This window comes from Bos mutus, chromosome 29 (assembly GCF_027580195.1).
Source record: "Bos mutus isolate GX-2022 chromosome 29, NWIPB_WYAK_1.1, whole genome shotgun sequence".
Classification (NCBI taxonomy): Eukaryota; Metazoa; Chordata; class Mammalia; order Artiodactyla; family Bovidae; genus Bos; species Bos mutus.
Genome location: NC_091645.1, coordinates 23,284,684 through 23,296,807, shown reverse-complemented (window position 1 = coordinate 23,296,807; position 12,124 = coordinate 23,284,684). Strand labels below are relative to the sequence as shown.

Here is a 12,124-nt window from a genome sequence, read left to right as displayed (position 1 = left end):
GTAATCAGTGATGTAGTGTTAGTGGTTCACAATGTCAGGGTGTTTATATGACAGAAATCAGCCAATGCTAACTTTAGGGTTCCCCCATCCAACAGTCAACTGTTGAAAATTTATCAGCTCTGCATTGTCAGTGACATTCTGCTACACAGAAGATACTCAACAACCATTTGTTAAAACGTAAAAGAAGAAAAAAAAAAACACCTTATTTGTTGAAATTGAGGCTATTTTGATATAGAAAGGGAAAGTAGCCTTCTCTTCCAGGAGTCTTATCAATTTAATTTGTGACTGCATTATGGTAGAATTATTGTAGGTTGTTATCACCACAGGCTTTTAACAATGAGCATTGTATGTTTGGATCATCAACTCAAAAAATGAACATTTTTTTTTTGTTTCCTGATTATTTGGCTTGCAGGGTGGAGTTTTAGTAAAAATTACGGAAGCATGCCCTCTTTTGAACTGCTCAGAAAAGGATCACATTCTCCCGGAGAATCAGTGCTGCAGTGTCTGCAGAGGTAAGGGGGCTTGGCAATGGGGCTTTGGGTGGAGGTGGGTTTGGGGGGAAGCTTTAATGAATAGCATGATTATAATAATAACATGGGTCCGAAACTCTGCTACTCAGAAATGTATTTATCCTATTTATTGCCCTTGGTTATAGTCTTATCAGTTGAAAAAGGAGGATATAATCTATGTACTTCATAGGATGGTTGTGGGGATTAAATAGGATAACGCATAAGCAGCTAGCATTATGACTAACATATGATAAATATTCAATAAATGATGGTTCCTATAATAATAACATTTCCTGTAATAATGGCTATTATTATATTAATAACTATTATCATTATTATTACATTTTCCCTCATGAGTGGGTTTGGAAAGCATTCTTTTAAGCTTTTTCCATGGGCCAATTCCCTTTTCTGCCAGAGGATGACATATACTGAATCCTTACACATAGATTTATATACAATTTTACTTCCTGCAAGGAAAATAGGCTTCAACTAAGTAACACTTACCTGGTAATTAATTCTTGAGCAGAAATGGTTTTCTTTCCTCTTGCTGGAATTCTTCTCTTTTCCAATTTATTATTATTTCTTCAAATCCTCTAAATCAAATATTACTTCCTCTCTGAAACATCCAAGAATTAAATAGATTAGTAGATCTTTATTTTGAACTTCTACCCACCACAAAGTCTTTCCCACATTCTCACATATCCAGTGAGTTACAGTCTTTTTGATTTACCTCAGGAGTATCTAGAGTTAAGAACCCAGGAGCACAGCAGTTTAGTTCAAGTTATGTCATATTTTACTTTTTTACATCTTTTCTCTAGCATAAGCATCGACAGTTTCTGCAAAGGGCCACAGGTTTTGGTGGGGTCAGAAGGTTTCCATTGCAACCACTCATACCTGCTGTTGTATTGCCAAAGCAGCATGCTCAGTTGCTTCAGTCGTGTCCAACTCTTTGCGACTCCATGGACTGTAGCCCACCAGGCTCCTTGTCCATGGGATTCTCCAGGCAAGAATACTGGAGTGGGTTGCCATGCCCTCTTCCAGGGGATCTTCCTGACCCAGGGGTTTAACCCATGACTCCTGCATCGCAGGTAGATTCTTTACTGCTGAGCCACCAGAGAAGCATAGGCAATAGGTAAATACACAATTCAGTGGTTGTGTTTCATTAAATTTCTATTTTGAGAAACAGGTGGCAGCTCATCATTTGCTGACCCCTCCTCTAGTTCCTTCTGATATATAAAAGTATCTGTTTGATCATGGCAGGTTTTCAGCTGAGGCTAGTGGTTAGTCATAAGAGAGTTATCTTTTGGTAAAATTCCCAGGAAAACTTAATACGCAGACAGCCATAAATGGCTGTTAGAATTCGTAGTGTGCCATCAGAGGATCTCCTCTGATTTATCTGCTTTCTTGCCTGCATGTGTATTTGCAGCTGGGACGCTTTAGAAAGACTAAAGATTGACTGGATATTTCAGAGGGATACATTTATTGGTAACTGATTGGGTTGTTAGGTAGCTCTTACAATTTAATGCAAAATCCATCACTTGCTATTTGTTGAGGTGCCAAGTGGGACTCAGTTTATGTAAATCCTTTCCTGATTTATGGTTTCATTAGAACAGGCTCATTGATTATCCCACAGAAAGTCAAGATTTTCATTGCTCTGATCTAATTTACAATAGAACAAGTGCCATTGCTTCTGCTCACACTTCTCAGAAAAGCAAATACGTTTTTTCTGAACCAGTGAAGATGCTGAGAGAGATGATAGCTCATTGAAAAGTTGACTCATTCAAGGCTCCCGTTGCTAGCGATCCGGTGGCTTTTTCCCAAAGCTGACTCAGCTTTGAGGGAAAGTGGGAGGCAGGAGTAGGGCTTCCTAGATAAGATCATAGCCAGAGCCAGTTTGTACAATTAAGGATTTTCTTCTTTCTCCCACCTGCTTCCTTCTCAGCCAGAATACCATTGGCTCCTTTATTTGGCAGCTGATCGTATTTTTTTGGAGGTGTCTGCGTCTGCGAGTGAGGGAGTTATTTATGTCCCTTGACAAGTCTGTGTTTTAAAGGAACCAGAGCACTTCTTCAGAAAAGATAGGGTGGGGAGGTCTTTTTTCTGGGAAGCAGGTTGAGTGAAACCATTTGGGCATATGGATTCTCTTAGGATTCTTCTATTTATGCCAATCTCAGAATTCAGACCCTGGAATGAGGAAAGCATTATTTCTGACTGAAGCCCTTTTCAGCACCATTTACTGTCATTACCCCCTTTCCCATTGACCCATTACAAGAGAGGAACCCAGAACTTTTCGTCCACTTGTCCACATAAAATATAAAATATAAAATTTATATGATGTACAAAAATTCATCCAGATGAGCTCAAATGTCCATTGTCTTGACCTGTGCTGCCCATGAATCTTACTCTGTGTCTTAATTTCAATTTATTTCCCAAGAGCATCCTTGGAAGTAGCCTAAGGGTCTCTCACAATATTCTGGGAAATATTTTTCTCCTTTGACTTCTGTTTGTCTTTTACCTTTTCCTCCGTGTTCTTGTTTCTGTGCGGAGTCTTGGAAGATAAATGGCGTGGTGGGGGGTGGCTGGACAATTTTGATTCTGACAAGATGAGGAAAGCCTGGCGGGCCTCTTCGAAGGCATGTTATTCAGTTCTCGTCTCCCCTCCTCCTCCTTGTCCCTCTCAAAAACAGAAAGTAATGAAAAGGTGAGAAACACTCAATTTCTATGTAAAGTCATTTCTGTCCTGCATATGGAAGGGCTGTTCCATTTCCTTTGTGGATTGAAAGAGTCTTTTGATTGGCAGGTAGCAAGCAAGCAGAGAGCTGGGATTCCCGTGACCTGAAATTGGTATTTTAGGGTTGAGCACATTGGTGTGGTGTGATTTCAGCTATGTGGTTTCTGCTATCCTGATGGTATTGATTACAGACACACATGTGGCTATCTCCCCTTTCAAAACCTGCACTGAAGCCCCTTCAATTAGCATATTTATCATCTCTCTCTGTCTTACTAGGAACGTCAGGTCATTAGTTTGAGGGAAATCACCGCTCAGAAGTCTGCGTCAAAACCTTTCTCATGCCTGCTTGGGGATTGAAGTTCTCCAAGGTTTATTTTCATTAGGCTTGGACTGAAATTTGAGAAGGCAGAGAGGGTGCTTTTCCTTTCTGACCTTCCCTGCCTTGCCCGCAGCCCCAGTTGGCTGATTAAATCAAATCCATAAAGCTCTCCAACTTTTAAAAAATAATGCTTGTTTTCATGACCACATTTTATGAATTGTTTCTGTAATTGTAGGAGAAAAGGGAGGGATGAAGATATGTTCATATCATTTAGAATAATCCTGTCATTTTCACTCCAGTGACATTGAATGAAATTATTTTTAGTACCAATGTTGACTTTAAAAAATGCACAACCTAAATGTTGCAATTTAAGTTTTATTTGGGGCAAAGTGAGGACTGCGGCCCAGAATACAGCACCTCAGATAGCTCTGAGAAACTGTTCCAAAGAGGCAGGGTGGATAGGTCACCATGTATGTGATTTTGGTGAAGGGGGAGTAAAACGCGTATGTTTTTCCAGAAGGTTTCTGCTAGTCTCATGAAGCTGTTTGCTAGTCATAGAAACAGTTGTCACCATGAAGGATTTTAGTGCTTTTCTAGATATGAGGAGATACAAGAATTGGGCTCATTAATCGACTCCTGAAAGTATCTAATGATCTGAAGACCTGACCTATCAGTTTTTCCCAGGGCACAGAGTGCCTGATTTCTACTCTCCACCCTGAACTCCTTTCAGAGGGGGTGGAAGGTCAGCAGCAGCAGGAGCACATGATTTAGTTCTTGTAGAGGTGGATGGCCGGAGAAGGCGATGGCACCCCACTCCAGTACTCTTGCCTGGAAAATCCCATGGGCAGAGGAGCCTGGTAGGCTGCAGTCCATGGGATCGCAAACAGTCAGACACGATTGAGCGACTTCACTTTCACTTTTCACCTTCATGCGTTGGAGAAGGAAATAGGAACCCACTCCAGTGTTCTTGCCTGGAGAATCCCAGGGGTGGGGGAGCCTGGTCAGCTGCCGTCTATGGGGTCACACAGAGTCACACACGACTGAAGCGACTTAGAAGCTTAGCAGCAGAGGTGGATGGCAAGTGCTAATTTGTAATAGACACCAGCTGAAGGCTTTTTTTCATCTGTGGAACAGTGTTAAAACTCCTTCTGTGGACTTATGACTTGGTTCCTCAAGATATAACTTGTTGGCTTGATTATGAAGCTTTTTTTCTTTAACTGAGTCATGTCTATGTTTTTGTATAACAGTGTGATGATACAGCTCACCCTATCCCCTCATTTCTGTTAAAGGAGACTATAGTTTCATACGGAGTTTTTCTCTTTGGGGAAATCAGACCTAAGACCTTCCAGTTAAGAATAACAGACTCTGGCAGATTTACATTGTTCATTGTATCAGCTGAACTGATATCTGGACTCGTTGCATGGACACCTTACCTCTTCAAACCTTGGGTCATGACAAACGCTGTAAATAATTTTTCTACCCTTTAAAGAAAAATTGAAATAATCAGCTGACATGTGGTTAAATCCACAGGGCTCCTGGTACAGCCAGAAGGCTTTTAGGGACAGAACTGCAGGACAAGTAGGGAGATGCACACAAAAAGTCAAGGTAATGGACGTTGGCAGGGGGAGGTCACTTTGCAATTGCTGGGATCCAAGGTCTTAGTCACCAGCAGCACCACCCAGAACAGCCCTAATCACTGCTGTAGTTTCTCGCTGATGCTGCTGGCCGGTTTGTGCCAGCAGCAAAAATTTTGTTTATCCTCATCATTACTGAGAAGGTGATGGCACCCCACTCCAGTACTCATGCCTGGCAAATCCCATGGATGGAGGAGACTGGTAGGCTGCAGTCCATGGGGTCGCTAGGAGTCGGACACGACTGAGCGACTTCCCTTTCACTTTTCACTTTCATGCATTGGAGAAGGAAATGGCAACCCACTCCGGTGTTCTTGCCTGGAGAATCCCAGGGATGGGGGAGCCTGGTGGGCTGCCGTCTATGGGGTCGCACAGAGTCGGACACGACTGAAGTGACTTAGCAGCAGCAGCAGCAGCATTACCTTGCGGTAATGGCTATAGCAGGAGCCCGTCTACCTAAGTGTAAGGCCACGAGGGTGGAGAAGGGAGAGTGGGCACTGGAATAACATCTATGCTTCTGCCTGGGAAGAAGTAATAAAAGCATGGATGTAGCCCCAGCAGAAAGATTGCTCATGACTTGCTGGTGTTCTCACTTAATGCTGGAAAAAAATGCCAACTTGACCACGTAGTCTCAGGATCGCTCCAGGAAAACACAACAATCATTTGGCCCACCCCAGAATTCTTGACACACTCCTCAGGGTTTTATTCCTTTCATAATCAGCTCTAATTGTATCTTGAATGTTGCCAATGGCTCTGGAGGGTTTTGCTGCATGTTGAAGATTTTCAGTGTTGGAGAAAAAGTTCTTTTCAACATCTGTTCCCAACGTGTTTATCTGTAATTTTAATTCATGCTCACTTGCCTTGTCATCTGGCTTGGGCTGAAATTAGTTGAGATTATTTGTACTATTTAAGGCTTTATGCCCTTCAATTAAATCCTCCCAAAGAATCTTGGTGGTGCATGATTTTCTTTTTTTCTAGTCTGTCTTCATTTTAGGTGAATTTGTAATTGAAATGGGTTTTAGAGGATTTCAGTGTAATGGAGATAAAAAGAGACTTGGAAAAGAGGCACTTAATGGAAGGTAAGCTAGTGCCTAAATAGAGGAGCAGGCAGTTTGTACATGGGCCAGGTGCTCTGCCTATTGATAGAAAAATCCCTGCAGCCATGGGCCATGGTGGGCACTGGAAAGCCAGGTCTGTATTTTCAACTCCTGAGGCTGAGAACACAGGGCATTTGGAGGAGAGAGTCTTGGGGAGCCCATGAATTCTGCTCTTTTAAAAGTGCTGCAGTGGATCCAGGCCCAAGGAGTGTGGGGAAGGAGGCACATTACCCTAGAGAGAAGACTTGAAATTAAGGCCAAGCTGCCTTGGACTGGAAGACCCTTAAGTGTGACTACTATTGAAAAACCATGTGCTTTCTAAGGACCTATGAGAATCCAGAGAGCTCTGTCTCTAGTAGGTCACAACCTCTGCCATGATGTCACAACCCCCTGTTCATGAAGGTTGTGAAGCTGAAGCAGCATCCTCACCCCTGCAGGGCCCAGGCTTCTGTGGCATGTGTGTTGGTTGTGAAGTACACTAGGGCATCTGGTTCTCATAAAGAACCTTTGGGCCTTAGTCCTCCTCTCGGCCAGTCCATGGATGGAGCTCTTTCCGTATCAACTAGGAACACTGGAATATATCGTACTCAGTGTACCTTTGCTCTTTGTGACTTTCAAGGTTGGGCAAGCAGCAGTGCTGTGAGGGGTATTGGCTTTCTAGGATTTGAGTTAGGGTGGGGAAATATGGGGTGCATTTTCAGATTGTCCATCATTTCAAAGGTAACCTGGTTGCCTTCTTGGAGATACATTAGGGGCATGTGATTGAGAGCAAGTGGTGATGCTCTATGTGGAATCAGACTTTATATTAGAGAAACTAAATCCTGCTCTTGAGTAGTGACCCATTCATTCCTTGCTGTGGAAGAAATCACAGTAGTAAATCATACAGATGCTTATCCATCGTTGGCCCTAGATAAAGCAGAAAGAATGGATGGCTTGCTGTGATTTGAAAAGTTACAAAGTGGGATCTTGAGAATGGCAGTGTGGGGGCTTCATTATGATGGGCAGGGATTTTATATGCAGTTAAGCCAATGGATTTAAAGAAACCAGAGTGTTTTTTTTGTTGTTGTTTGTTTTTTTATAAGTGTTATTGGTCTTTCACTGGTAGTAGAACTCTAGATTCAGGGCCATGAAGGGGAGTCCAAATTGTAGACGGCTCCCAATGAAAGGAGAAAATATGACCTTAACATTTATGTTTCTTCAATTTCTTTGAGCATGTTGTAGACACATGCTGCCTCCTGTGTTTGGAAATCCTGTGCCTTGTCCAGCCAACCTCATTCATCCCTCAAATCTCCTTTTGATACCTTGCGTTAGGGCCCTTCCGTGTGATAACATTTTGGAAGCACCTTGCTCCTCTCCATCACAACATCTCCTGTAACCCAATCCTCAACAATAGCCATCCCAACTAGAGTGTTAAATGAATGAGGGAATGTTTATGCTGTTTATGGCATTTTTGTTTTATCCCAATTTTCTAGAACAGTGGCTGGACACACATCATGGGGCTTAATATTTGTCAAACAAACGAATGGTATCTCTGCCAGGAGCTAAAATTAAGGAAGTGGTTGGAGTAAAACCTGGAATTCCATTTCAGCAGATTGTGTGTCTTGCTCTGAGCATCTGCTCATTTCCACCACTCAAGTGTAAATAAGCTCCAAAAGGATATTACTCATTTTGGTATCTCATCCAAGAATGGTGTTCTGTTGTGTGGTGTTATTTCTCTCTTGACTTTTAAGTCTCCAAGCAACAAAGTAATTGTGGACTGTATCCTGGAGAAAGAAACACGGTTTGTTCCTTTGGAAAGATTCAAGGCATGTCATGGACTAGAAAATGCTGAGTGATGGAGTAGTGGTCTCTTCGGGTCAGGTCAGCATTCCTTGAATGTCCCTTAATGAGTAAAATCATGGCTGGGATGTCATATAGAGTGGTGGAGAGAGACTGGGCATTAGAATCCTATTTGAGTCTATATGTATCTTTTAGGCATTGCCTACTAGCTGCAAGACCACAAAGAAGGTAATTAACATCTTTGAGTCTTGGTTTATTCATTTTAAAGCACTCTTTTAATTTTACTTTTGGAAGAAAGAGGATTTAGTCATCAACTCTACAAATATTTCTTGAGTGTTTATCATGCACTGGATGTTGCCTTAGGCACAAAGGGAACAAACTTGTAGGGTCCTTTCCCTTGAAGTGAGCTTCTAATGTGGAAACAGACACTCAACAAATAAACACAGAAATGAACATGTAATTAGTAACTGTGCTACCTGCTATGAACAAGAAGAGAGAAATATAGGAGAGAGTAATGGAATTTTCTTTAGACTTGAGGGACAAGAAAGCCTTCTCTGAATAGATTATATTTAAGCTGGGGACTTGACAACTGAGTAGAAATTATTCTGGCAGGGATGTGTCATAGATTCTGAGTTAGTGGGACAAGCTTGCAAAGACTCTGAATCAGGAAAGAGATTGGAGTACTAGAGGAATTCAAATAAAGGCTGATACACTTGGGGGGGATGACAGAGGGAAAGGAGAGCCTTGTTTGTCATTTCAAATCAGAATTAAGAATTTTGAATTTTTCTTGAGAAATTGGAAAGTCTTTGGGAGAAGACCTTTAAGGGGATGAGTGACATGATCCAATCTATGTTTTAAAAGGATTTGTTTGTGGGGAAAATGGATTAGAGACAAGCAAAAAGAGGAACAGGAAGGCAAATTAGGTGCTTTCTTTTTGAGAAATAATAGTTTGGAGTAGGTTGTTTTTTTTTTTTTGTTGTTGCCGTGGAGTGGAGGAAAAAGAGATTCCAGAGATATTCATGAAATAAAATGAATAGAACTTAGGAAGGGGCAGTATTTGAAGAGAGAGGACAAAGATGACTCCTTTAAAAAAAAAAAAAAGATGGTTTAAGTGGATAAAAGTGCTGCAGATTTATAATGTAGAACTTGGGGAGCATGGATATCAGATTTAAGATCAAGAGTGCAGTTTCAGCTGGGTGAGCCATGAGACAACTCTGAGGTCATCCAAATTAAATGTCAAGTGGGCTGTGGCTATAATGATGTAAAATATGTAAAGTGGGGTATACAAGACAATGTTACTTCCTGTTTGTAGAGGGCCCTGTGAGCCTTTATTATTGCTTCTAGAGGAGGGTGAATGTTCTTAACCAGAGAACAGAAGAGACTGGGCACAAGCATTGGCCTTGTTTCAATTTTTCTTAAGAACAGATTGGCAGAACCTACAGTTGGGTCCCTCTTTGAAAATTTTACTGGGCATAGAGATCTACAAACATCATCAGAGAATAGTCAGTAGTAGTTGTCTATGCTCCGAGGTTTTTAAATCATAGGATAATAATTTTTTTAGTGGTCTTAACAAGAACTTGAGTTAAATCATAACTCTGCCACTTCCTGGCTGTGTTACCTTGGATAAAATAGTCCCAACCACATTTTCCTAATCTGTAAAGTGAGAATAATACTAATCTTCAGAGTTGTTGTGCCTGGCAAATTGGAAAAAGTCAACAAACAGCAACTTTTATAACAAATGTGTTCTCTGTCTTTGGACCACTGCTATTTAGACGATGTTACTTTGTGTGCTTCTAATTATAGGATGATAATTACGGAGACTCTGGTGGTGGTTTAGTCATTAAGTTGTGTCTGACTCTTGCGATCCCATGGACTGGAGCCTGCTAGGCTCCTCTGTCCATGGGATTTTCCCGGCAAGAATGCTGGAGTGGGTTGACATTTCCTTCTCCAGGGGATCTTCCGGACCCAGGAATCGAACCCAGGTCATCTGCATTGCAGGCAGATTCTTTACCGACTGAGCTATGAGGGAAGCCCACAGAGACTCCAGATTCATTTATTAAAATGTTCAAATAAAAGAACATGGATATTGAGTATATATGTATGCATATGTGTGTGTATTCTACAGTCTGGCCACAACTTCTAATTCTGGGGGGAAAAGATACTGATTAAAGAAAGAAGGTAACATTGAAGAATCTCATGCATCAATCTGTTTTGATAACCAGCTTCTGAAGAAAATATTGTACCAAGAGTTAGTAAGAGGACTAGAGAAAAAGATTGCAGGTGGAAACTGAAGACAGATATCCTGAAGGGAAGGGTTTATAAGTTAAATGCCATGCCTTTCAGACAGCAGATAGGAAAGACTAAACCTTTAGAAAGATTTTGAAATGTGGAGAGTTGATTGAGGATTTATGACTTGGCAGCCAGTTATCTTGGGGTGGTTTTGAAGAATGCAGGGTGGTTTTGAAGAATTTCATCACCGGCTGGGGTGATGAAAGTGTTTTAAGACTGGATTGTGGTGATTTACTGTATAACTGTGTGAGTTTACTAGAAATTATCAGTTTGTCTTTACAATAGGTCAATTTTTGGGTATGTAAATTGTACTTCAGTAAAAATGTTTAAAGAAAAATGGTGACTAGCAAACGAGTCCCATTAGCCTTTTAGTTGCTCAAGAGGGGGCATTAAAATACCACTGTAGATTCATCCATATCTTTATTCGCTCATTAATTTAACCACCCATATTTCTACCTGTCTATTTTTGCATTCGTCTGTAAGCCATCCTTCTCCACAGACAGCTGTCCTTGGGTGGGAAGCTTTGTGTTGAAAGAAATGAGTCAGACATAGATCTTGACTTAAAGAAGTTGGAGTGATTAGAGTTAGTATTTTAAAAGAATTTCTTAAATTGCCCAGCCTTGTGTACATGTTTGTATATGTGTGTGTGTATGAAAAAGAAATCTAAAATGTAATCTGCTTAAATCTAGGCATGCAAAAAAAAAAATATCTTTTTAATCCTTTGGAGTGTAGGATGCTTATAAAATTGTTGCTTTTTGATTAAGAACCCTGGCATCAGTCACACCTGGATCGTGGCTCTGTGTAGTTTCACTCATGCCCTAACTTCTCTGAGTTAGTGCCACATCTGTGAAATAGGGTAATAATCCCAGTTTCATAGGATTGTTAATAGAATTAAGTGGAATAATGCATCTGAAACACTTTACTGAGTACCTTGCATGTATTTTGTGCTTGATAAATGTTAATCATTCTTATTACAACTGTGCCAGATTATTTGAGGTTCTTCAAACTTACCCTTCTTCCTCAAGGGTTGGAGTCCCATTCCTCCCATTTGGATCTGTGTCTTGCAGATCCTGTGTCTTGCACAAGTTTCTACCTGTGATGAGTCATAGGTTAAGTTTGGCATCAGCTAGAAGGGATTTCTTCTTCTCTGGCACACTATGATAATTTGTACTGCTCACATCTTACTTAGCTACTTCTGGGTTTGGCTTACCTCACCTTAGAGTTTCTAATTCTCTTGTGGTCATGGAATGTCTCAAGCACCTTGACATTGCCCCCAGGGTCTTGCATAGTGCTGCAGACCTGTAAATATTGAGTCGATGATTGTTCACTCATGTAGAAAGGCAAGCAGGTACTGAATAAATACTGCTTGAATGAAGGCTTGCATTAATTAAAAAAAAAAAGAACAACAACAACACATGTTTTTGACACAATGGTGAGGCCCAGACAAAGTGGATTTGTCCATACCATTAATCTGTCTCATGGGCCCTTCATTGTCTTTGAAATACATTTGACCCAACTCTCTGCATTGTGAATTGACATGGCACATGCCTGCTAGAGAGATGTGCATTGGAAAGTCAACAGTGTTTGAGGGGCTTTGTTCCAGGCTATCAAATGTTTGTGGAAAGTGAAGTTGCATATCCTAGAGGAAAAAAAAAAAAAAGTCATGCAACAAAGGGTGTTCATATTGACATTGAGTCAAACTTTGTAATAAAAGAAAATGTGACAACTTAATTATTGATCAATTGTGATGTGGGGAGGGAAGTCCAGGC

At 41.0% G+C, this 12,124-nt stretch overlaps 1 protein-coding gene across 2 annotated transcripts in view; it reads left to right on the top strand.

Moving 5' to 3' along the window:
• The window catches only part of NELL1 (neural EGFL like 1), a 1,049,219-nt gene that overhangs the window by 284,285 nt on the left and 752,810 nt on the right, over window positions 1-12,124 (top strand). For both annotated transcript variants that reach the window (XM_070364999.1, XM_070364998.1), the window contains exon 11: window positions 413-512. In XM_070364999.1, coding sequence (XP_070221100.1) covers window positions 413-512 — 100 coding nt within the window. The remainder of the gene's footprint in view (window positions 1-412; window positions 513-12,124) is intronic.